Source organism: Erpetoichthys calabaricus, chromosome 15 (genome assembly GCF_900747795.2).
Source record: "Erpetoichthys calabaricus chromosome 15, fErpCal1.3, whole genome shotgun sequence".
Classification (NCBI taxonomy): domain Eukaryota; kingdom Metazoa; phylum Chordata; class Cladistia; order Polypteriformes; family Polypteridae; genus Erpetoichthys; species Erpetoichthys calabaricus.
The window spans coordinates 68,528,487-68,555,483 of NC_041408.2; the positions used below are offsets into that span (position 1 = coordinate 68,528,487).

At 37.0% G+C, this 26,997-nt stretch overlaps 1 protein-coding gene across 7 annotated transcripts in view; it reads left to right on the top strand.

Moving 5' to 3' along the window:
• The window catches only part of LOC114665927 (regulator of G-protein signaling 7), a 541,984-nt gene that overhangs the window by 338,832 nt on the left and 176,155 nt on the right, over positions 1 to 26,997 (top strand). For all 7 annotated transcript variants that reach the window (XM_051919312.1, XM_051919311.1, XM_028820591.2 and 4 more), the window contains exon 5: positions 23,416 to 23,522. In XM_051919312.1, the coding sequence (XP_051775272.1) occupies positions 23,416 to 23,522 (107 nt within the window). The remainder of the gene's footprint in view (positions 1 to 23,415; positions 23,523 to 26,997) is intronic.

Here is a 26,997-nt window from a genome sequence, read left to right on the forward strand (position 1 = left end):
ACTGAAACCAGACTAACAGACAAAATGACCAGAGCTTAGCATTACTTTCAATAGTGCATGCTGTTTCTATATACTGTAACCACCTCGACAGCAGGTTTAACAGACTTAGTATGATGGGTAATGCTACAAAATAAATTATGCCAGCATTAGGTAGGCTGTTAATAACATGAAAAAGCACAAATATGCCATGAGTAAAATATGGAAGCCATATTTTATTCTCATATTTGGAATTAAATAAACTGTGATACTGAATAAAATATATTTAACTCAATGGCACAGTAAAAGACAAGCGATGCATAGAAATATTTTTATTGCTTAATAATGGAAATGGAAAAACAAGGATCAACATACATTTAACCATTAATCTTTAATAGCAGAGTCACTGCTCAGCTGCCAGTTTGAAAAGTGTGCATTGACAAATTCTGTCAGTCTCTTCTAATGCTGTACTCCTTTGGAGTGTCATGGTGGTGTCCCTCAGATCTGATATGAACTATCTCACAATATCAATTTAAGTAGGGCTTGTTCTATGCCCTGAAATGAGACGTTCTTTACAAATATTGTGCCATCTCTGACTAAGTATTTTATAGGCTTCGGTGACTGTTGGATTAATTTGGTTATTAGGAAAAGCTATGCACATACCGAATGACAAGTGTCAGTTCTCCTGTATTATCTACATAATTGGTAAGTGAGTTACAGAGAGATCAGGTTAAGACCCTCACAGGCCCCAGGGTGTCACACATATATAGTTGCACTCTAGAAACATCATATATACAAATAAATTGAGGTTTGGAGATTACGGCCAGTTGTCACTCGTACATTAAATCAAGGGGCAGCAATATAATGTAGAAGTAGCCACGTATGTGTGTTGCGTTTGAAAGCACAAGGCACCACTGAAACTGAAAAATGCCAGCATTACTTTTTTTCTTGCATGTACCAAGGCTCCAGGGTATGGACCAACATCACCCTGATGGTAGATCTGCCCATGAGTTACAGTGAGACCATTATGCTTTGGATATGATTCTATAAACATGTACCTTTTGTCATTATTAAATTTTTGCCTAGGGATTAATTTCTGTAGGCTTTTAAATATACTTGAAGTGAATAACATTTACAACATCTACAGCAACACCCATTTTGATTTAATATAGTTTAATGATTGCAGTTATTTTTAATAAGTTTACAAAAGGACATACTTTTTCAGTGTGCTCTTTCTCTTTAAAGCGAGAGGAATGTGCAGCGGCATGTCGTTAATTGAGAGGAGACAAAATGGTACTTACCCATACAGTGCCATTAACTAGCAATCAGTCAGCTAGCTGAGTAACCCGGGGAAAAACACAAAACCAAAACATGACTAGCTGTGAGTTTGTTAAACTTGGTATTGATCTTGTTCTGCTGTTCACTACAGTAGCAGTTAGACCCTGAGGATCGTCTCCTCTTAGCACTATACTGTGCAGCCTGTTCTTGATCTGCAGCTATGTCAGTACTATCTCAGGTACACTGCAACTGACCCACCACATCCAAGTTAGATTTTTTCTTCTTCTTTTGGCTGCTCCCATTAGGGGTTGCCACAGCGGATCATCTTCTTCCATATCTTTCTGTCATCTGCATCTTGTTCTGTTACACCCATCACCTGCATGTCCTCTCTCACCACATCCATAAATCTTCCCTTAGGCCTTCCTCTTTTCCTCTTACCTGGCAGCTCTATCCTTAATGTCCTCCTCCCAATATACCCAGCATCTCTCCTCTGCACATGTGCAAACCAATAATCTCACCTCTCTGACTTTGTCTCCTAATCGTCCCACCTGAGCTGACCCTCTAATGTCCTCATTTCTAATCCTATCCATCCTCATCACACCCAATGCAAATCTTAGCAACTTTAACTCTGCCATCTCCAGCCCTGTCTTCTGCTTTCTGGTCAGTGCCACCATCTCCATTACATATAACATAGCTGGTCTCACTTCCGTCCTGTAGACCTTCCCTTTCAGTCTTGCTGATACCCGTCTGTCACAAATTACTCCTGACACTCTTCTCCACCCAATCTTCTGAAAATAATGAAAATGTCCAAGAATATAAAACATATCACTGAAATACATTTGCAACACATAACCCTTCTGTAAACTCTATATATACTGTATACCACAGTAAATAGGAGGCTTGTAAATAAGTTGCAGTGGCAACATTGCAGAACATCAGCGACTGCACCAAATATCCACATGTGACATCATGAGTGTGGGCATACAGAACTGTTTTGAAAATGGAGTTTATCTATCGTGGTTCACTTTTACCAGTTATGATGAATAAAGCAACAATCTGATTTTGTTATATTACTGTAAGTAAATGAATAAACATACAGTAAATGTTTAACTATCAGTTTCTATTATAGTAAAACCTTTTTTGTAGCTCATTATTTTTGTCTCAGTTGCTACAACCGGAGCTAATTATGTCAATTGAGGCATTTTAAGATACAATCATGTGAATGTTGTAAGGGTTGTGCAGTAACTCTGTTATAAGAGCAATGCATTGCTGTTGCTTTTCACTACTAAAAAAGAAAAGCAGTCCTTTGGGCCTATGAAAACTCACTTCTAGTCCATGCAAGGGCTGGTTGGGGCTGAAAACTTGAGGTCCAGATGGGACTTCAACGATTGTAGGCACAGGGTGCACCTGTTAGAGTTTTAATTTCTCTATATTCAGTATAAAGTGTTGCGTAACACAACAGGGACTTTTACCTTGAGTAAAATCTTATGAGAAGAACCTAGGAGTCATCGGGAACTCATTACTGTCCATGTTCAAATAGTGCAGAGAATGTCATTAAAGGAGAAGTCTGGTATTTTTAAGTCAAAGCAATTTCCTCAAAATCATGGTATATATTAATTTGCCACATAAAACTGTGTTCTAAAGTGAAGTGTTTTTTTATCAATTTTAAAAATACCTTGTCTGTTCTTACAGCGTACAATGGGTCTAAAGGATATGCAGGTGCATAAGTGATAGAAAAAGCCTTGAAACTTTTCAAATACCTTCAGCAATGTTTTTCATTTAAGAAAATGTGCCTTCTGCATTTATAAGACATTAATGTGATAATGAAAGGAAATTAGAAATAATTGTTTTATTATAGATTCTTTGTCCTACTTTTCTTGAGGGAGGAACACATTTCCTGTCGTGAGTATAGTTATGATAGCCTCCCCATCGCCACACCCTTCACCATGCTGTATTCTGCTTATAATCCTAGTTTTGCTTCTCCGGTTCTGTTTCATCGGTCAGGTTCTGCCATGGCTTGTAACAACAGACACCAAAATTATATAATTTTTTTCCTAAATGATACTGACTTTTCACCCATTGAATTCTGTGCTGCTAGTTTACATAGCTCATAGAATGACATTCATGGCAAGAAGCAAATACAAGTTTTGTAGTACTGATACTGAAGTGAAGTGATTATACTTTATTCTATTTTTAATGGAAGCCATAGATATTTAAAGAGTCAAGCCACCCTTTCTCTGAAAAGGGTAGAGTGTGGGATAGAGCAGAGCACTACGGTCTAACTACTGACTTTTATAATTATTAGTAACTGATGCATTTTAATGTCAAAGGGTTTTTAATCTCTGAATCTGGGAGGCAGCATCCCAAACCACCGTAACACTACGTTGTCTTTAAAAAATTGTTCCTTTTTAAATAAATGGAAACCTTAGATAGATAGATAGATAGATAGATAGATAGATAGATAGATAGATAGATAGATAGATAGATAGATAGATAGATAGATAGATAGATAGATAGATAGATACTTTATTTGTCCCCTTATTTAGCTTTTTACGAGCTCTTTAAATAAAAATATACTCACTGACGCCCATTGATATCAATCAATCTGTAGATACATGGGGAGAGCATGAAAAACGTTTGCAGACCCCGACACTGTGAGTCTGGAATGACAGCTCTGTGCTACAGCTGAGCTTATTTTGAAATTAATGGTCAAAAATGACAAATTTACTCATTTAAAATTAAATCTACAGCACAATAAAGGGTGCAGAAAGTGAAGGGGTCTGAATACTTTCTGAATCCAGTGTATGTGATGCTCTTAGCTGCAATCTAGCATATAAAACCCAACAATCCACTACTGGCAACTCATGTCGACATTTATTATTACTATCAGCCTTCTCCACCTTGATGTCAGCTTTTCTCAAAATCTGTCTTCTACTCTGTATGTCAACTTGTGTCAACAGTCACCTCAAAAGAGTTAAGAGGTGTGTTGGTTAGATTAATTATATTTTCAGTTGACCCTGCATTGGACTGACATCCTTTCCAGGGATGTTTCCTGTCTTGCACCAAGTGCTGCCAAGATAGGCTACAGGACTCCATGCCCTCAGAAATTTAATAAAATGGGTTGAGGAAGCTTTTTTGTATGTTTTGGTAGTAGTGTTTCATATCAGCAGGGAAATAAAAGTGTAGATGAGATTTGTTTCTTAACATGAATTCTTCAACAAATACATGGCAACACAGATAGAAGCAGGCTGAGAGTAAAAGTTGTGTGTATGTTATTTTTTTCTTCAAACAGAGAACAGTAGATATTTGGCATTAGATACTGCTAATTAGTAGTGGCAAATTGCAGCATTCAAACCCCAACCTCATAATATTTTACAAAATTTAGGTGAGCGGTCATTTGATGAGGCTATGCTAGGCTAAATGGCCTGCTCTTGTCAAATTTATTCTTATATTCTTATTATATATTATTGTTGAGGTTACTTTGTGAATTTATCAATTAATTAAGTTTTTGTAAATACTAAATAAAAACAAGTAAGATGACATTCCTCACGAGAACATAAGAAATTTGACAAATGAGTGGAGACAATTCAGTCCATCATTGTTTAGCTGAAAGCTAAGCTGTCCCAGCACCTCACCCGGTTACATCTTAAAGATTGTCAAGATTTTGGCATCAACTACACGACTCAGTAGTTTGTTTCAGATCAACTGTTTGAGCAAAGAATTGCTTTCTGGTTTCAGTACTAAATGCACTTTGAGTTTTGGAAGTAAAAATGTTAGGTTTGAATACACAATGGGAGGTCTGAAAATTGAAATTACATCTTATGAGAAGGAGTGAGGAGTTGTAGTGGACTCAACACTATTAACTGACAGACAGTGTTGAGAAGCCATTAAGAAGGCTAACACAATGTCAGGATATATAGCGCCCTAACGTGTAGAGTACAAGTCCAAGGAGGTTATGCTCAAGCTTTATAATGCACTGGTGAGACTTCACCTGGAGTACTGAGTGCAGTTTTGGTCTACAGGCTACAAAAATGACATAGAAGTGCAGGAAAAGGTACGGAGAAGAGCATCTAGGCTATTTCCAGGGCTACAGAGGATGTATTATGAGGAAAGATTAAAAGAGCTGAGTCTGTGCAGGCAGGGTGGAATGGGTGGAGAAAAGTGTCAGGAGTAATTTGTGACAGATGCGTATCAGCAAGAGTGAAAAGAAATGTCTACAAGAAGGTGGTGAGACCAGCTAATGTTATAGATAGATAGATAGATAGATAGATAGATAGATAGATAGATAGATAGATAGATAGATAGATAGATAGATAGATAGATAGATAGATAGATAGATAGATAGATAGATAGATAGATAGATACTTTATTAATCCCAATATGTGTTGGATACGGTGGCAGTGACCAGAAAACAGGAAACAGAACTGGAGGTGGCAGAGTTAAAGATGCTAAGATTTCCATTGGGTGTGACAAGGATGGACAGGATTAGAAATGAGTTCATTAGAGGGTCAGCTCAAGTTGGATGGTTGGGAGACAAAGTCAGAGAGGCGAGATTGCGTTGGTTTGGACATGTGCAGAGGAGAGATGCTGGATATATTGGGAGAAGGATGCTAAGGATAGAGCTGCCAGGCAAAGAGGAAGGCCTAAGAGAAGGATGATGGATGTGGTGAGAGAGGACATGCAGGTGACGGTTGTGACAGAGCAAGATGTAGAGGACATAAAGATATGGAACAACATGATCCGCTGTGGCAACCCCTAACAGGAGCAGCTGAAAGAAGAAGAAGAAGTCTTCTCAGTTTAAGCAAAAGGAAATTAACAGGAGACATGATTGAAGTGTTTAAATTATGAAAGGAATTAGTACAGTGGATCGAAACTGTGACTTTAAAATGAGTTTAACAAGAACACTGGGACACAGTTGGAAACTTGTTAAGGGTAAATTTTGCACAAACATTAGGAAGTTTTTCTTTACATAGAGAACTATAGACACACGGAATAAGCTACCAAGTAGTGTCGTAGACAGTAGGACTTTAAGGATTTTTAAAATTTGACTTGGTGTTTTTTAGAACAGTTAAGTACATAGGACTGGTGAGCTTTGTTGGACTGAATGGCCTGTTCTAATGTCTAATGTTCTAATATTGAAATGAACACCATTTCACTTACCTGCTTTGATTTCAAGGAGCAGGTGAAGTGAGCTGACATGGCTGAGGTTCACATAAGATGCCGCAAATCTTTAGAGACAGGCGCAGGACAGAATGGAGGTAGAAGCCAGACTGTTAACATCAAACATATACAAACATATAGATGGTACCTACTGTACCTTATACGGTGATGAATAAATAAACAATACCATATTGAATAAAACTACCATATTGAAAAAATAAATTATATCATTATTAGTGAACTGAGTAAATAAGTCCAACATACGCATGTAATATCGTACCTTCCTTTTATGATAGTAATTGGTCATCCACAATTGCCTACATCTGATGTTTTGCAGGTGTTTCACTATCAGGAATGGCTGTCAAAAAATATACTAGTTGAAGTAACCAGTCTCAAGGTAAAACTAAAGCAGTAAACTAATTTGTAGATGAAGTCACACAGAATGCTTCTCTGATTTAAGATGGAGGTGTTTGCAAATTTGCCAATACTTCTCAATAGTACATTTTGAAATTTCAAAAATGTCTACAGCATGCTGTATTCAAGATATCTCAACAACAGTATTGGGGGCACCATGTTAAAAGTAATTTGCATTATGTAGTTAGATTAACATGTAATCTATTGCAATACATACAGTGGTGTGAAAAACTATTTGCCCCCTTCCTGATTTCTTATTCTTTTGCATGTTTGTCACACAAAATGTTTCTGATCATCAAACACATTTAACCATTAGTCAAATATAACACAAGTAAACACAAAATGCAGTTTGTAAATGGTGGTTTTTATTATTTAGGGAGAAAAAAAAATCCAAACCTACATGGCCCTGTGTGAAAAAGTAATTGCCCCCTGAACCTAATAACTGGTTGGGCCACCCTTAGCAGCAATAACTGCAATCAAGCCTTTGCGATAACTTGCAATGAGTCTTTTACAGCGCTCTGAAGGAATTTTGGCCCACTCATCTTTGCAAAATTGTTGTAATTCAGCTTTATTTGAGGGTTTTCTAGCATGAACCGCCTTTTTAAGGTCATGCCATAGCATCTCAATTGGATTCAGGTCAGGACTTTGACTAGGCCACTCCAAAGTCTTCATTTTGTTTTTCTTCAGCCATTCAGAGGTGGATTTGCTGGTGTGTTTTGGGTCATTGTCCTGTTGCAGCACCCAAGATCGCTTCAGCTTGAGTTGACGAACAGATGGCCGGACATTCTCCTTCAGGATTTTTTGGTAGAAAGTAGAATTCATGGTTCCATCTATCACAGCAAGCCTTCCAGGTCCTGAAGCAGCAAAACAACCCCAGACCATCACACTACCACCACCATATTTTACTGTTGGTATGATGTTCTTTTTCTGAAATGCTATGTTCCTTTTACGCCAGATGTAACGGGACATTTGCCTTCCAAAAAGTTCAACTTTTGACTCATCAGTCCACAAGGTATTTTCCCAAAAGTCTTGGCAATCATTGAGATGTTTCTTAGCAAAATTGAGACGAGCCCTAATGTTCTTTTTGCTTAACAGTGGTTTGCGTCTTGGAAATCTGCCATGCAGGCCGTTTTTGCCCAGTCTCTTTCTTATGGTGGAGTCGTGAACACTGACCTTAATTGAGGCAAGTGAGGCCTGCAGTTCTTTAGACGTTGTCCTGGGGTCTTTTGTGACCTCTCGGATGAGTCGTCTCTGCGCTCTTGGGGTAATTTTGGTCGGCCGGCCACTCCTGGGAAGGTTCACCACTGTTCCATGTTTTTGCCATTTGTGGATAATGGCTCTCACTGTGGTTCGCTGGAGTCCCAAAGCTTTAGAAATGGCTTTATAACCTTTACCAGACTGATAGATCTCAATTACTTCTGTTCTCATTTGTTCCTGAATTTCTTTGGATCTTGGCATGATGTCTAGCTTTTGAGGTGCTTTTGGTCTACTTCTCTGTGTCAGGCAGCTCCTATTTAAGTGATTTCTTGATTGAAACAGGTGTGGCAGTAATCAGGCCTGGGGGTGGCTACGGAAATTGAACTCAGGTGTGATACACCACAGTTAGGTTATTTTTTAACAAGGGGGCAATTACTTTTTCACACAGGGCCATGTAGGTTTGGATTTTTTTTCTCCCTAAATAATAAACACCATCATTTAAAAACTGCATTTTGTGTTTACTTGTGTTATATTTGACTAATGGTTAAATGTGTTTGATGATCAGAAACATTTTGTGTGACAAACATGCAAAAGAATAAGAAATCAGGAAGGGGGCAAATAGTTTTTCACACCACTGTATTTTGTAAAAATGCCTACATTTCTTAAAAGAAAACATATTTATTACTTTATTACTATGAAGGCTTATTTCTGAAACTGCAAAAAAAAAAAAAGCTGCCATATTTCACAGAAGAATTACATTTTGTTCACAAAGACATTGTCTGCTAGGGTTGCCTGCTCCGGATGTCTGATGACAGGTAGTAAGGAAGTGGTTAAGCATGTGTGTAGTGTGCAATCAAGTGAAAAGAACTGAACAGACATTATATTTATATACTGTAATCACAAGCGAGGGCTACTGAGCCCCAAACCTCTGACACAACGTCACCAAACACAGTCCCAGGTTCAAATAAAAGATCTCTGTTGCACCAGAATGCCAAATGCACAACCATCAAGACCACAATTACAAAGAAAATGAAAATTAATGCTCTTTCTCTCCTTCCACTTCTCCTGTTGAATGTCACCTTGGGCAGTCAAAGATGGAAGGCAGCTGGCTTCTTTAAAGCAGGACCCGGACTTTTTCCAGTGTCATGCGGTCGTTCAAAAAAGGAACCAGTACCATGGCACAGCCTGTTCGGAGCACTTCCAGGTCATGTGGAAACCAGCGGCATCCAAGGGCCTCAACAAGACTGGGATTTTTCTACTCCAATTCCCATGTAGTCCTGGAATGGCTTGAGAGAGACACTGCCACCAATTACAGTGGGGGACAAACTGCTCCTGGCCTCCAGCGTCCACTAGTCCATCCAGAGTTTTACCATCCCAACTGGGATAAGGGTTGAGATGAGATAAGATAAGATACCACCCTCCATCCCTGTCAAGATGCCCATCCATCCTTCTTGGCTCTTACAGTACATTTAATCCTGCAATGTGCTGAGGTGAAAATGTAATCTGCTCAGGTTAGGATTACAGGGAGCCATTGATCATTGCAGCAGCACTGGGTGTAAGGCAAGAAGCAGACACATGGTGGATGGTGTGCCAGTACTTTGCAGAGCACAACTGCAGAGCCAAGCAGAAAAGAGTGTGTACAATCTAGTAATAGAAATTGATTAATAATGTGTCAGTTTAGTTTTCATCCAGCTGTTTGCTATAGATATGATGAAACAGTGTCACTGGATGGCATAGAGGCCACTGATCATAATACAGACCTTTGGGGATGGAAAAAGGAGATCAATGTTATTTACTTCACTGCCCAGGAGGAAATGAAAGACTAAATGTATTTATAAAACACAAGAAAAGTATCCAATTTTACAGTGTTTCCAGTCAGTTTCATTAAAGTTCACATATGGGTTTAGGATTTAATAACAAATGCTGAGATTGAAACAAGGCTATCCCAGTAGGAGCATTTCACATTATATGCAAACAGAACTGAAAAATAATTGCAAAAATTCACTTAAGACTTCAGAAATATTCAAATTTAGAACATTATGCTTTTTCTGGATTTTAAAAAGAAGTACATTTCTAGGACGCCATGATTTTTAATATACTAGATGTCAAGCTTCAGTGAATTTCTAACACATTTCTCATCTTGACAGAGCAACGTGACAGTCCACATGATTTGCAACAGAAAAGATGTTCATGTTCAGGCCACTGTGAACCAGAAGTCCTCCTGCCAGGGCACAATTCCTCTGTCATGGGATGGGCATTTGGTTAAGGGCAGTAGGTAAATCCTTCTGCCGATGCTAGCAAGTGAACTCATTTAATTTTACAAAGCTGCGATTCCATTAAAGATGAAGAAATCAAAGAAAAAATCCACTTGAAACATTTAAAAAAACCTCATACACTTAAAACGAAATATAAGTACAGTTCACATAATGGATAGCTTTATTAAATTGTTAGTTGATGTGCATACCAAAGTGTATTAAATTTTAAATACAGTATAAGTTCAAGTTAATGTGTGGACTGAATTAAACATAAAAAGCTGCTTAGTATCTGTGATGCACTATTTATTTACTAGGCTTACAACATGACCTTTAATTATTTATTGTAATGCTCATTGTGCTGGAATTAATGAACCCATTAAGGAAAGGAAAAGCATAGCTAACATGCATTAAATGCTATAAGCTGGAAAACATGTCAGATTGTGGTTTTTTTAATGATCACCCTATATGACAACTTTTATTTTAACTGGAAATTCATGCATTAAATGACAACTGTAAAAACAACACAAGCAAGAAGGTAATTGTTATTGTATACTTTACTGACAACATCAGGATACGGCTGTTTACAGCATTTTAAAATCTTTTTATGGTTTGAGCACAAGCAGGTTAAGTGGATTGTTTAGGGTCACACAGCACATAAGAGGCAGGAACTGAACCGGCACCTTTGTGGTTTAAAGTCAAATGCATTAACTACTTTGCCACGTGGCCTGTCTAAAAGGAACTATAACACGTCACCCTAGTATACAAAATGTATTTATAAAAATGGGTTAGACACGTTAATGGCTATACAGCAAAAGTATTCAGTGTTCTCATGAAAAAAACAAGAAATAATTAGGTGTTCTGTAGTGGTAGTACAGTGGGTTCTGAACGTTTTAGACCTCTTCACTTTCTGTACACTTTATTGTGCTCTACATTTTATTTTCAATGGATAAAACTGCATTTTTGCCTGTCAGCCTACACTCAGTAAACCCATAATGACAAAGTGAAAACATGTTTGAAGGAAGGATGGTAATTTTTTTTTAATCAAAAACTGAAATCTCACATTTATATAAGACATTTGGACCCTTAATTCAATATTTTGTAGAGGCCCCTTTGGCAGATACTGCAGCTTTGAGTCTTCTTGTTTAAGTCTCTACAAGCTTTATACATCTGGAATCGAGCAGTTTATCTTATTCTTCCTGGCAGATCTCTTCATGCTCAAACTCAGTTAGATTGCATGGGAAGCATCTGTAATCTGCCATCTTCAGGTCTCTCCACAGATGTGTGGATTTTGAATGGGCCACTCATGGACAATCAGAGACTTGTCTGAAAGCCACTCCAGCGTTGTCCTGGTTGCAAGCTTTAGGTTACTGTTGTGCTGAGAAGGGGAGATGTCGCCACAGTCTGAGGTGGTGTGCACTCTGGAGCAGGTTTTCTTTAAACACCTCTCTGTATTTGGCTGCATCCTCAATTCTGACCAGTCTTCCTGCCCCTGCTGCTGAGAAGCACGTCCATACCATAATGCTGCCTGTACCAGGATTTACTATAAGGAGGTGAAAAGCAGTGCCTGACCTTCACCAGATATAGTCCTAAGAGTTCTGCCCAAAGAGTTCGTTTTTTTTTTTATCAGACCAGACATTTTTTTCCTCATGCTCTCAGAGTCTAAGCAGGCTGCCATATGCCTTTATTAATTGAAGATTGGCTTCCGTCTCGCTATTCTATCATAAATGCCTGACTAATGGAGTGCTGCAGAGATGGTTGTTCTTCCGACAGGTTCTCCCATCTTAGTAGAGGACTTCTGAAGCTCTGTTAGAGTGTCCATAGGGTTCTTGCTCACCCCTCGGACCGGAGTAGCCAACTCTATGAAGAGTCCTAGTGGACTTAAACTTCTTCCATTTCATAATTCTTGAGGGCGCTGGGCTCCAGAGAACACAGAAAGCTTTAGAAATGATTGTATTTCCTTGATCTGTGATTTACGACAACTCTGATTGTGGAGGTCTACAGAGAGTTATTTGAACTGTTGTTTCTTTTTCCTGCCATTTCGTATCAATTGTAGGACCTTACTGTACTGTATATACACAGGTGTGTGTCTTTCTAAACAATGTCCAATCAATTCATTTTGCCATTGGTGGTCAATCAAGTTCTATACACATTCAAGGATAATTAAAGAAATATGATGGCCTGACTACAATTTGGAGTGCCATTGCGAAGAGTCTAAATACTCATATGAATGAGAGTTTTTCAGGATTTGATTTTTAATAAATTTCCGAACCATTCTAAAAACCTGTTTTCACGTTGTCATTATGTGTTATTGAGTGTAGATTGATGGGGGAAAAATGGCACATTTTTCCTTTGGAAATGAAATCCACAACACAATAAAATGTGCAGAAAGTGAAGGGGTCTAAATGCTGTGTGAATCACTGTAGGCAGATTTCCTGCCCAGCTACCTTTGGCCTGTAAATAGTCCCCATATTTTTTGTGGGTTTCTTTGTATAATTCATTGTTATGACTGATCATTTGACAACTGTAAACTGTGTGTGTGAATCTCTGTCAGTGTGTTCTGATTTGGTACGTACATTTTTCATGATGGTATCAGCATAGACTTGAGTCACTGCATGACTTTGACCAGAAAATGAATGAGTGGATCTGTTTTTTCCAGGACTTTGTCCATATGTAATATTAACAGTGGTTAAAGCTGATGCTTAAAGATTTTGCATCATGAGAATTATGGTGGTTATGGAGTCTGCATGTTTCTCCCAATGGACTTTTTGCCCGTTTGCCTCCCATATCCCCAAAGATGTGTTTGTTAGGTTGGGTCACTTTTGTCACATGCACAGAGTAGAGTGAAATTCACACTTGCATGTGCTAATCAACATACTGTATAGCATGTTACCACTTGGTTAACTAGTGATTCTGAATCGACCCCATGTCGATGGCATAAGCAGACCTGCTTGGATTGGTGCTCCATATTAGCCCCTGCAATGCAGAACTGGATTCAACAGGTTTAACCACATTATGTTATGTTGCAATATTGAGTATATTTATTTTACTTTTTTAAATGCATGCTCTAACTATCACATTTTTATGATTTAGTTTCTTTGATTCTTGCATTATATTTAAAATAACAGCACCTTGAAAGTCACCACCCCTGAAAATAAACTGCACTATGCCGCGCACTTGAATGCAATATGCAGGAATGTCTGGACCAGAACTAAAGGCTTGCACTTTAACAATAACACCAATAATAATAAAGGATTTAAAACACTGAAAAGTGACTCCTGGTCAAAGTGTTAATGAACTTTTTTTAGCAGAAGGACAAAGATCTGAAGTCTTTCCCCTGAAGCGTAATGAGCAATTATGCTCCAGATAGGTGCAGCATTAATCTTTTTGTGCCATCTGCCATGTCATTATTTAGCTACTGGGCTGATGAATTAGTCATCAGGTGCTGCTCCTTTCCATAAAAAAATGGCTTGCAAACTGTTATGTGTTCATAGAATTTTATGATTGACCTTGGGAACTAATAGAAGTACAGTAGTAAGCTGTAGCTAGAAGATGAGCAGACGTAATTCAAACCTACAGATCAGAGAATTTTATTGGACAAGTGTGGACAGATTCGTTTTACCTCCTTACCCTTGTTATTAATTTGATTAAGTAACTGCAGTTTTCCTCCCACTTTCCACAGATATGTTACTTGTGTGATTTGGCCCACTGTATCTGACATTTGGTGTGTAAGTGAGCATGTCATGTGATGGCCCGGCATCATGACTTGAGATTTTGCCCTACTATACCCATGCATTGCATTAGTGGGAAAGAAAATGGAATAACTGATCACATTGGACAATGAACATTTTCCCACTTTAGGACATAAATCACGGTTAAATTTTCCTATCATGTACTATTTTATTTCAATCATCTATTTTTGTGATTTCTTGATTGTCATATTGTAAGTATGCATATACAGTTCCATACCACCTACAACTAGAACACCTTTGGGGATCTAATAGAAGTGGCACTGCTGGTATATAGATATTTACCAGCCAATTCTGATAAGGCTTCTCACACCGTCATCTTCTGCTTGCCGTGTCTGAGCCAATTCTGCACCCATCTATACACCAAACCCTTGAACTCCCACTTCTTTTAATTTGATGCCCAACCTCTCATGTGGCACCTTTCAACTTCATTGTCGATTTCGTGTTCAAGTTTTGTGATGGAACGTCTTTTAGTAACCAACTTGTGGCTGTTCACCTTTTGGCTACATCCATGGGTTAGTACTTCGATTTTTGACAACAGTTTCTATGATTTTCGACATCACCCTTCACTGCAATGTCCCAAATAAGTGCATTTCTACCAGTCCAGCTTCCCTGCCAATGTTGGCTACGACTTTCCCTTTTGCCAGCTGGCAATTTAGGGACTCAGCTGTAGCTAAAAAAAATAAAGAAGGTAGGTGTGTCCTATATTGTGGTCCAGCAGAAAAACCCTAGATAAAGCGACTGACATAAAAAGAAATGTGATGCTTGAGACATGATGTTTTTGTATAGTACTGAACCTATTTTGACAGGTACAGTGGAGAAGATAGGGGTTGATTTAAATCCATTTGTTAGCAATTTTCAGTTTTCCCTTTAATCATCCTTCCCCTGTCTATTTTTATATACTAAGTTAACTGTTTTTGACATATATAACATTTGAGCTTGGCACCTTGGTTAGCACGGATGCCCCCGTTCACAGCTTTTTGTCAAGTAATTGCTGACCACAGATTGAACGTATATATACTTTGAGGGGAAGTGCCAAAATGCAGGCTGAAAATATGACCTCCAGATAAGATGAAGAAAACAACAAGAAAGTCTAGTTGACTTCAGGGTATTTCTTGGCGCCCTGCCCCATTAGTAATGAGGAGTCATGGTTTCAGGTAATGGAAGCTAGGGGTGTCTATGTTTTGTTTGAACACGAGATAAATTAAACCAATAAAATAGTGGTGATAATCAGAAGTTGAAATCTGAATATGTTCAGACTGAGCCGGGGAGCCAGAAATTAGATTTAAAACTGCATGTAACTTTTTTTTCTCTTGCACAATTAACTAACCTTCATTATTTTTTTTCCCCATTTTCTTTTGAGCAGTATGCTCAATTAGGAGTAGTGCATGCCGGCTGCATATTTATGACAAATACTTAGCCCCTGGGGTTGAATGCTTGCCAGTTTTCAGAGGGGTGTCCCGAGGAGCCAGCAGGCTTCTGAAAGGCTGCCAGTTTTTATTTGGCAGTTAAGGCATAGGAGATTATCTTGAATGCTAACAATAGAAAATGCTATCTAGTGTTTGCAAGGAAAAATTATAATCAGAGTTTTTGAACTGTGAAAAGCTTTAATAAAACATTCATTTTTAATGATTGTAAGTAAGATAAGAAACACAATTTTCAACAAGTGTTTCTTTAATGGAATATGTATTAGCCTCGGTCATCTTGTAAGGTATTTCACAGTCAAGCAAGCAATCATCCTTTCATTTCTGTGATTCTGCTTCATCTGCCAATTTGTAGCGTTCACCTCAGCAACACTGGCTGCAAACTGGAACAGCCAGACCACCTTTGAAGACCCAAATGCTCAGTCATACTGAGCCAAGTTACAGTTGTCAATTAACCTAACGTGAACATCTTGGAGCAAAAATGAGTATATAAGAAAAAATTCAAACACAGGCACAGTGAGTAAAAAAACAAACTCCATATGGATAATAAATTTTGAGATGGGGGGCCTACACAATAAAATTCATACACACATACATTTTCTAAATCTGATGCAATTATTAAGTCACAGGATGCCAGAACTTACTCAAGCGACATGGCACATAAGGCAAAAAAAAAAACCTGATGAGATGCCAGTCTATCAATAAGTCTAACCTTGAATCCTTTCTGGGATGTGGGAAGAAACGTAAGAAAATCCATATAGGCCTGGGGCCTCAATATAAACAGTGCATACGCACAAAAATATTGTGTACGCCTGTTTCCATTTTTGTCCGTACGAGTTCTACATACAGTGTTATGTATGAGGCCCCTGGAGAGGACTTTCTGTCTCCAAACATACTCAGGTTCAAGCAAACAGAAATAAGGAGGTGTCATGAATGAAGTTTTTAAAATTCTGAAAGGAAAGCTGTACAGTGGATCCAGGCAGTTACTTTAAAATGAGTTTAACAAGAACACGAGACATAGTTAAGGATAGATTTCATGAAAATGTTTTTTTATTTCACACAAAGAACGATACACACATAGAAGAAATTACCAAGTGTTATGGTAGAACTTTAAGTAGGACTTTAGTGACCTTGATGTTATTTTTGGAAAATTACGTGGATAGGATTGGTGAGCTTTGTTGGAGTGAATGGCCTTTTCTCATCGAAATGCTTGTAACGTTCTAATAACAGCACCAGAGTAAGAGAAGAGTTGTTAGACTGATTCTGGGAATATGGTAGATGATCTGAGAGGTGTTTTGAGCCCACAGGGTGAGGTACAGAGGAATGGCTTATGGAATGAACCGGGAAATGAAATGTACTTCAAAACACAAAGTGTGGGTTCAAACCAGTAAAGTAAACGTATCTTTTGTCAGAGCCAAATTGTAAATGAAAAATCAACATCTGGAAAACAGGTACTTAATTTGGATACCAGAAATTACTACCAAAGAAACATTCACGGCTTTAAGTATGTTGTACAAACTTGGGCAATGAATACCATGCAATACTGTTTTAAATAATGTTCCATCTCTGATGTGACTGCTGATATGACTAAGGATGCTATTATAAAAATACTAACTTCAAAGCTAATACAAAATTCACAAAAACAAAATTTTGGAGGATGACAACAGAACTGAAATATAATAACAAATCTATCAAAAAATTATGGATTAATTCAAAGATAAAAAGCATAACTTTAGTCATAACAAGTAATTAGTCAGACAGATCTGAGCAACCAAAGCCAAAAGGAAACTTTCAAAACTAAAGCCTAGTAACCAAGTCTATGAAATGCAGAAAACAGGAATACTCATTTTCAATACTATATTTCACAAAACAAAACAAAACTAACAACAATAAAAAAGGAATCGTAAAACGTTTGTATTAAAAGTTTGAAGAGAAAGACTTGAAATACAAGCAAGTCATACCAGTGCTGCTGTGAAAAAATTAATAAGCAGCCTGAACAAAAGTTATTTTAAGAAGGTTTGGATCTGGAAAGAAAAAAAACTGTCAAAGGGAGAAAGAAAACCTGTGGCCTAAGGACTCTAAAATTCTGTAAGGAGAAAGAAAGAGGACAAAGGACACAGTTCACAGAGCTATCACCTCTTGCCAGTCGCTGCTGCTCCCCGCTTTTTGAAGGCCATTTTGAATTGAAGAATGTCCTGTCCCTCTAATTCGTTAGTCAAGAGTCCTGTCTTAAATTCAGAATGTCTGGTGAAAATTCCAGAAGTGACTGTTTAACAATATTTTAGCAAAAAAGCATGCGTTTTACATGTTTTGAGCATTCAACTGTGATACAGGACGTGTGGATTATGTGATATGAGTAATGTGAGATTTTTTTTTCATTTTCCATGGATGTTTTTCACATCCTTAGCCATTGTACAGCACTGGTCACCATTGAATTTTATTATGTCACTACCCATGGTACCTGCCAAAGTCAGGTGATGGAATAATTACAAAATATTTCCTATCTCTTCTTCCATGTGTACCTTCAGCACCTTTCCTCTGTATTTGCACATGTGTGAACATCTCTTCATCGGCAATCCCTCTCTCAAGTGCATTCCTGTAAAGCCTGCTTCTCAGACTCTGACATTATTTTTAGGCACCTTTCTAACCTCCTGTCCGGTTTTATGCTTGCTGTTTTTGAAGGTGACATTCTCAGCGTGCCTCATAAACCTTTACTCCTCCTTGTGTGTCTCACGCTCGCACTTGCTGTTTCGACCACATCATCAAAGTCAAACTGACCAATCAGATTGCTCAATCCACACTCAGATCTTGGCATTTTATTATATAGTGGATAAGCTTTTTTCTTCTCATTCTACATGAAGATACGCGATTAAACTTTTTTAGCCACCACTACAATGTACTTGGTATCAGTAACTTAAAAATACAATTACTTTAAAAGTCATGTTTTACTAATTGTGAATTGTACATTCTGGACTGCATCCATCAAAAAAAAAAAAAACAGTTTAACAGCTTTGTCTTTAAGGAATCAACGGCATTTTCTACATTAGAAAACATTATTACACTGTTTATTTAATTATTTATTAAATTGTTTTATTGATTTTATTTGAAAAGAATAACATTCCATACAATGAACACTAAGTTTTACAACAAAAAAATAGCACTACATACAGTCAAGTTTAACTTAACAAACCAGAATTCAATTCCTGCCCGAAAGAGAAGAGAGCCAACAGCAACAGCAAATCATTAAAAATACAGAAGAAGGAAGAATATCCTTTTCCCTGATATAAATGCTTACTCCAAAAATTTTAGATCTTACCATATTAAAAAAAAATAATTAACATATCCTCTAAGTGTAAATTGTATTTTTTCCAATTTCAAAAAGTATAGAACATCAGTTACCCTCTAACTTATAAAAAAGTGGGCTGGGTTTCTTCCAGTTGAGCAAAATAAGTACATGTGCTAGAAGTGTGGTAAAGGCAATTACAATTTCTCATCCACTTTAAGCCCATCCGGGAGTCCACCAAACACAATTATTAATGGGTTAGGAGTGATTATGACAGCTAGGCTGTGTGATAAGCATTCAAAGATTTTTGTCCAGAATGTTATTAATTTGGTGCACTCCCAAAACATGTGGCCCAATGAGGGTGGAGCTCGATTGCAATGTTCACAGGTTAAATCTTGACCTGAATACATTGTGGGCAATTTTAAAGAAGATAAGTTGAATGACTGAATGGTTTGTGCATATGGAGCTAAAGTGAATTCTATGCATGGCTGCCTTTCACTCCTTTTCTGAGATGATAAGTGAGAGATACTTTCCCTACCATACCCTTGGATATTTGGAAGCAAGGAAATATAAAATAGTTTTGTATATTATTGAGATGCTGTCTTTGTCTTCAAGACTGATCAATATTTATTGTGGAATACAAATGGATGGGAGGTGAGGAAAATTGGGCAAGTTACTTTTAGCAAAGTTTCTGATTTGAAAGTAGTGGAAAAATTTTGTTCATGAGAAGTTAAATTTGAAGCACAATTGTTCATAAGATGCAAAGATATTACCTATATACAATTTTCTAAGTATTTTAATCCTGGACAGTTTTCAAGCATTAAATACTACGTACGTTTGAGAGGGTAGAAAAAGGTGATTATCATGTAGAGGTGCAACAGATATAAAGCTTCTCTTCCTTGAAGTGCTTATTGCTTTGGCTCCATATTTTAAGTGACTGATGGACAATTAGATTATTAGCTTATTGACAATAATTTTTTATTTACTGGAGCACAAAGCAGGGCATATGAAGAAATCCAGAAAAGTTTTATTTCTATTGCAGATCAGGCTTGTGTATATTCATCAATTTATGTCAATTTCCAGGTCTTTATAGCTTCAATATTTGCCACCCTATAATAAAACTGAAAGTTAGTTAGTGTCATGCCACCCTCTGTTTTAAGGCTTTGTAGAGTTGCCCTTTGAATGCATCGATATTTCAAATTCCAAATAAATGAGGTTATAACTGAGTCTAATTTCTTAAAAAAATATTTGTTAACGTATATGGGGATACATTGAAATAAAAATAGAAACCGAAATAGAAAAAGATGCTTGAGAAGGATGTTCATCTTGACAGTATTCATTCTCCCTTATAATGTGAGGTGGACGGTATACCATCTGTTCACATCTTGTTTAATTTCCATACTAATAGCAACATTTTGTTGAAAAGATCTTTATATTTACTTGTGATATTTACCCTAGGTATTTAGACTGATCTGCTAAAATAAATGGGAAAGTGTCCAGTCTAATACTGTTCACTGAAAAAAGCACACTTTTATTCAAATTAATTTTAAGTCCGATGTCTTTTGAAATTCTGCTAATACATTTAGCACTACTGGTATGGGAGTTTGTAGGTCTGATAATTTCAGTAGCATGTCCTCGGCAGATAATGATATTTTCTGTTCAAGGCCTTCTCTGGTAATCCCGTTTATCTCTGATGCATTTCGAAAGTGAATGGCCAATGACTCAATGGCGATTGCAAAAAGAAATAGTGACAGGGGACATCCTTGTTGAGTACCATGTTCTAATTTAAAGTAGTTTCAGATAATGTTGTTATTACAAAGACTGGTATAAAGTACTTTTATCCATGCACATATATTTGTGCCAAACACAAATTTGTGGTATGTGGTAAACAGGTAGTCCCATTCAACCTCATCAGATGCTTTTTCTGTGTCCAAAGTATAATAAGATCTCTGATGTGTTAGATTTTATGGGGGAGTATAATATATTAAACAAATGTCGAAGATTAGGAGCTAAGTGACTGCTTTTAATAAATATGGTTTGGTCTTGTGATACGGTATCTCAGAAGGAAGCACTTTCACAATTCTTCTAGCTAGTACTTTTAGAGAAGTGAAATTGATCTATATGATGGACATTGTAATATGTCCTTATTTTTGGTGGAAAGATGGTAGTTAATGCATGGTGAAATGCTTGAGGTAGAATTTTGTTTTCTGTAGCTTTTATAAATGTTGCTAATAGTAGAGGAGCTTATGTTTTTGGGAAATTTTTATAAAATTCCAAAGGATGTCTGCCAGGGCCTGCAGGTCTCCCACTATGGAGTCAGTTTGTAGCGTCTAGTAATTCTGAGAGTGTCAGAGGTTTGTCCAATTCCTCTACACTGAGAATATCTATCTCTGGTATTTGCAATGCTTGAAAAAAACCTCATTATATTGTGTCTTATCTTCTTCAAACTTGGTAGAATATGAGGACTGATAGAACTCTTTACATATGTGGATTATATTTTTATGGTCAATGATTTTATCTCTGACTGTGTTAGTAACTTATATTACTTCATTGTGAACTTCCTGCTTGTGAGATGAGTTGTTCCATTAAATTTTTTAGTCAAGAGGTTAAATTCTGATTGCAAAGCATGTCTTTTCCTATATAGTGCCTCATTTGGAGACCTGGCGTATTCTTAAACTATTCTGGTAATTTTTATGATTAACTCTGAGGCCTGTTTAGTTTCCAATTTATTTTTGTGGTAAAGATATGAAATAATCTGTTCTCTTAAAAACACCTTCATATTTTCCCAGAGTATTCCTGCAGAGACATCTGAGGATGCATTTGCCTCTAAAAAATAACCAGTTTTCTTGAAGGTGAATTCTGTCCAGTTGTCATCAACTAATGACATGGGGTTAAGATGACAGCTACGAGATGAGTGTTTAGGGCACATTGATTTAAGCACCATGATCAGATGGGCATAGTCAGAGATAACAATAGTGTCATACTTGCAAGATTTGATAAATCTATCTAAAAATAAATAGTCAATTGAATAACTATAATGTACTGATGAGAAGAAGAAATATGCTCTTGAGTTTGGATTTAAAAATCTCCATGGGTTTGACACATTATAATCCTTTATAAACTGTCTGATTGTTTTTGCAGTATTAGATATTATCACCACTGAAGTTGAAGACCTATCCTGGTCTGGATTTAAAACATAATTAAAGTCTCTGGCCACTATAATTTTATGAGTGTTCATATTTGAAATTATTTGCAAATGCATTTTGGATGAAATCCCTATTATCTACATTAGCATTGCATGTGTAGATATTTCTCAAAATTAAATCAAAAGTATGTATTTAAATGCTCTGTATTGTTAAAATCTTTTAAGGCCCATGTTAATACGGTATATTATACAAAGTGTTTAAAATGCTGGTGCTTTGCTTTGTTTAAAATACATAGCAGTGTAGCACTGTGGAAAAGAGAGTCACTGAAGTGGCAGTTGGTCTGTTAAGCAGTTAACCTCTCTGATTTATTGAGCTAAAAGGCTGCATCTTATGGGTGTCTACTGTCAGCTGCAATATTTTCTGGAGTCTTTGGCACCATCATTAGGTCACTCTCATCATCATGAAAAGGTTTTGTTTGTTCAGGTTAATTATCCAGGCAATAAGGATGAGGGAGATAACAGACAAGACTGCATTGTGGCAGAAAGACAACATGATATACCTGTCCCCTCTAAAGAGCATGGCTGTATGGAAGAACAATAGAGACAAATTGGTACTGTTTTGTGCTTTTTATCACTTACCTTGTTTTTCAATTTGCATTATTTGCCTGGTGATTTAATCATGATCTAGAGCTGGCATGGCCATAAGTAGGTGTGTCACTTCACAATAGCTATATTTTCTTTTTATAAAGAAACCCCTAAAAGTATCCAGCAAATTGCACAGTTTTTTAAACAGTTTTTACTGATAATAACTTCACTTTAGTTCTGACAAACATTTTTCATGTGTCTGTGCAGAGCTCTTTTCATATTTATATTTTTTCTTGTTTGCTTAGCTTTGCCTTTAATCCTGTTTTAATCAGGCAAGCACTACTCATGCATAAACACGAAGCTTCTTTAAATTGCCCTAAGTATTATATCTTAACACTTAATACTGCAAAATGTTTAAAAGTGATTATTTATTTTTAAGTCTACAGAATGTGGCACTTGTAGCAGGGCTGTTAGCATGTAGCTGTACTGAGTGAATAAAAGGTGTGAAGGTCACTCCCAAGTGCACAATGCAGTTCTTATAAGAAAATGCATTTAAAGATGAAACATCTGATTGTAATGTGTTTGAAAAGTTGCATGTGAGTGACTTTTTCTCATTAACATGTGAGTTCAGGAGTCTGTTATCATTACATTTCTGAACATCAATATTGTTGTAAATATGTTTAAAATGTGGCTACAAAAAGAGCTTAGATGTGGGAGTTGAACATCACTGATTGCACTTTCAAAATACTCAGAAATGTGTCACTTGTATTGTAGGACAGTTAGTCATTATGAAAGACTTGCTCTTCTGGAGTTGAAGAATTAAAAAGAAACTCTTAAGGTACATAGAATAAAGTGGGCTAAAGGTAGCACTGTAGATTTAAAAATGAAATAAATATAACATGGTTATTTTTCAATGAGACATAATAATTTAAGTACAAATATTTATTTTTAGTGGAAGCCCTGCATCTTGGAACGCTAATGGCAGCTCATGGCTACTTCTTTCCAATCTCAGACCACGTCCTAACACTAAAAGATGATGGCACATTCTATAGATTTCAGGTAAGTGTTGTGTTACACTTTGAATCTAAGGATACAGTATAGAATATATTGTACATATACAGTATAAATATATACATAACAAGTTTTAACACTAAGTGAAATGTGCTAGTATAAGTTTGTTACTGTTTTTTTTTTTTACTTATGAAAAAGCAGCAGTAGTATAATAACAGTGGCATCAGGCCTGGCAAACTGCACTACACTGAGGAGGTTCTTGTTCCTGAAAATTAATTTACAATTGCATACAGAAAGTAAGTTGGAGAATATTTTGTAATTCCAAGACATGCAGTGCTGCCTGGCTTGACACTCAATAAAATATCACTGAGGTGCATTGAGTTTATGGTGACTTCATATACTGTATATATAAAATAAATGGCTTGTTGGGAATGTTATTACAGTCTCTCAAGAAGCTCATGCTAATGTCTTGTGGCAATGTGGTTAAGAAAAGAAAAAAATCCCAAGAATGAATGACTTTTGAGGCAAAGTTTGGTAGCAGAGAGTAGGATTGCCTTATGTACACCATCTTGATTTAAATGATTGGTGACTGCAGATTTCCAAACCCTTAAATTCTGGTTGGGGAATTAGGACTGCAGGAACATGTGGTCTGATCAAGAAGAGGTCACAGACAACCCCAGGAGTTGCACAGAGCATTCCTTAATCTTGGGTTATGTGGATGTAGTTACAACAGGAAATTTAAAACCCCTTTAACATTCTTAGTGTTGTGTATTTGTCTGCATTTGTATGTATATTTATGTTTTATGATTGCGCCACCACCATCTACCCAAAGCACCATGATGTTCCAACAATGATGGATGGATTAAAAGCCAGACGTTTGTATGACTATCAGCATCAAGTGACTCCGTGAGAACCCTAACTACAAAGAGGACTATTTCATTTATGTTAGGTAGAATGCCCAGAGGGGACTGGGTGGTCTCGTGGCCTGGAACCCCCACAGATTTTATTTTTTTCTCCAGCTTTCTGGAGTTTTTTTTTGTTTTTTCTGTCCACCCTGGCCATCGGACCTTACTCCTTTTCTATGTTAACTAATGTTGTCTTATTTTAATTTCTTATTTTGTCTTTTATTTTTCTTTTCTTCATTATGTAAAGCACTTTGAGCTACTTTTTGTATGAAAATGTGCTATATAAATAAATGTTGTTGTTGTCGATGATGAATATTGAACTGTTATTTCATGTATTTCCTGTTATGTTTTTGTTTATGTACTGCCTCTTCAAAAGTTCTGATATGCCATGTGCTTTGTGGGTGGAGCCACAGGAGACAAGGCCACTCTGACATCACTTCCAGATCCTCCCACTCACTATAAAGGGCTGATAACAGGAGGTATCTAGTGGAGGAATACTGAGTTGTATTTGGAGCAATGACAGTATTATTTTTCTTGTTGATTTACTGTTTTTTCTGGATTTACTGCTTTTCTTGTTCTTGAATTTTGCTTACATGTTGTGCTTTTGGATGTGGTCATTATTGAGCTCGTTTGAGCATTCTGTTGTATTTTTCTATTTTTGCTAAATATATCCTAATTTATAAAGGTTCTTTGCCATTTTGTGCACAAGGCAGTGGTTTATGGTCATACTCTTCCTTGTGGGAGTTTTTGGTTAATTTTGAGATTTTTATAGTTAATGTGCTGTTTTTTCTTGACTGGGGCCCACTATACCAGAAGCCAGCAGTTAGAGGCAAAGAGTAGCTGGATTTGGTGTGATTTAGTCAAAGTGTATGCCAATGTTATATGCCATTTGATGTGGGATCTGTCAAAGTAGAGTTAATGTTTGTAATGTGCTATCTATTAGAATTAAAGAGACATAGCAATTGGACAGACAGACACACAGACTATTATCCTTTTATAAATGTGGTATTTTCAAATTTAAGTTGCACGTCACTCAAAATCCTTACCTGATACAGAGATTGTAAAAACATCTTTGGGTTCAGCACTCAAAATGCTAAGTATTTTCACCCTTGGGAGAAAATGTTTTGGTTTTTTGTTGACCAGTGAGTACACATTGGAAAACAGTGCATTGTCTGTGTTATTTTTATATTTTTGTATGATTTAGTTTTTTTGCTTTTGTCTTTGTGTAAGTAGTATGTCATGTACTTTTGGGTTGTCTGGATTGTTTGGTATGCCTCATCATTACGCAATAGTTTCTGTGTATTTGACATCATCTTATATAAAGACAGAGTAGGTAATGTAGTTCCTGAGCAAGTTAACGTGTTATTATTGAGTTAACACATTAATTAATTAACACCGACAATTAATGCAGTTTTTGTTATTTTTATTATTTTGAAAGCCTCAGTCTTCCTAGCGATCGATAGAGATCAGTGATCTTCTTGTTACAGCGCTTTTCGATACGCTTTTGCTAGAAGGAAAGTTAGCTTTGTTGATTTGAAACAGGAACAAGGTTATTTATTGTAGCGAGATCTACTGTAGCATTCTACTATACACAGGTACAGAAAACAAGCAGGGTCAGGGCCAGGTCAGTAGCCAAGTTCTAATGTTCCCTGCGTCAGCCATCGGGCGACCGGCGCTTTGTGCATGGTAGCGGTCAGCTTGTAGTTGTTTCTGTGATGCCAAAAATCTGCGTTTGCCTCAACGACAGACAAGCAACCCTCAACCAACGCGGGAGTCACACTTCTGCGTATCGCCCTGTTGGGGAGGGTCTCAAAAGGTCTCACAATATATTCATTTCAAAGTATCATTAATGTAGTAAAACAATAGATGAACAAACACCCCAGTCTTACTTGAAAACAGAATAGTAGTTAAAGGCTTTGTAGAAGTGTATATTAATGTAAGGTTAACATCAATAATATAACATTCTGAAACACACTTAATCCAATGTAAATGTTGTAATAAGAAAAATCTAATAAGATGTAATTTCATCATTGCCTGTATTTTCATTGAATCATTTTACATGTCACTTTTTATGTAAATGTAATTAAATATGCCTGTTCAGGCGGCACACATTAATATTTATGTTTGGAGACTTTTACCCATAATTTCATAGCACTTTACCATTCTCTTGTGAAGCAGAACTGTGCGTCACTTAAAGTCTTAGCCTCAAAAAATGTATCATTTGAAAGATATCATAAGATGCTTACTGGTAGTATCCTGCATTAATAAACCTGCCTTTACTGATTTTTTTACCACTAGATTTTACAATGTTCTTCTGTAATCTGTAGGAGCAAATGAACAATTTTAGGGACAGTATTAGAATTATTAAATTATTGTGAATACTGATTTCATCTTCATTCTATATTCAGAAGAATGACAAAAATTCAACAAAGGACAACCCTGATATTTTTACAGTGGTGAATTATTGCTGGATGGGCGGCACGGTGGCGCAGTGGTAGCGCTGCTGCCTCGCAGTTAGGAGACCCGGGTTCACTTCCCGGGTCCACCCTGCGTGGAGTTTGCATGTTCTCCCCGTGTCTGCGTGGGTTTCCTCCGGGCGCTCCGGTTTCCTCCCACAG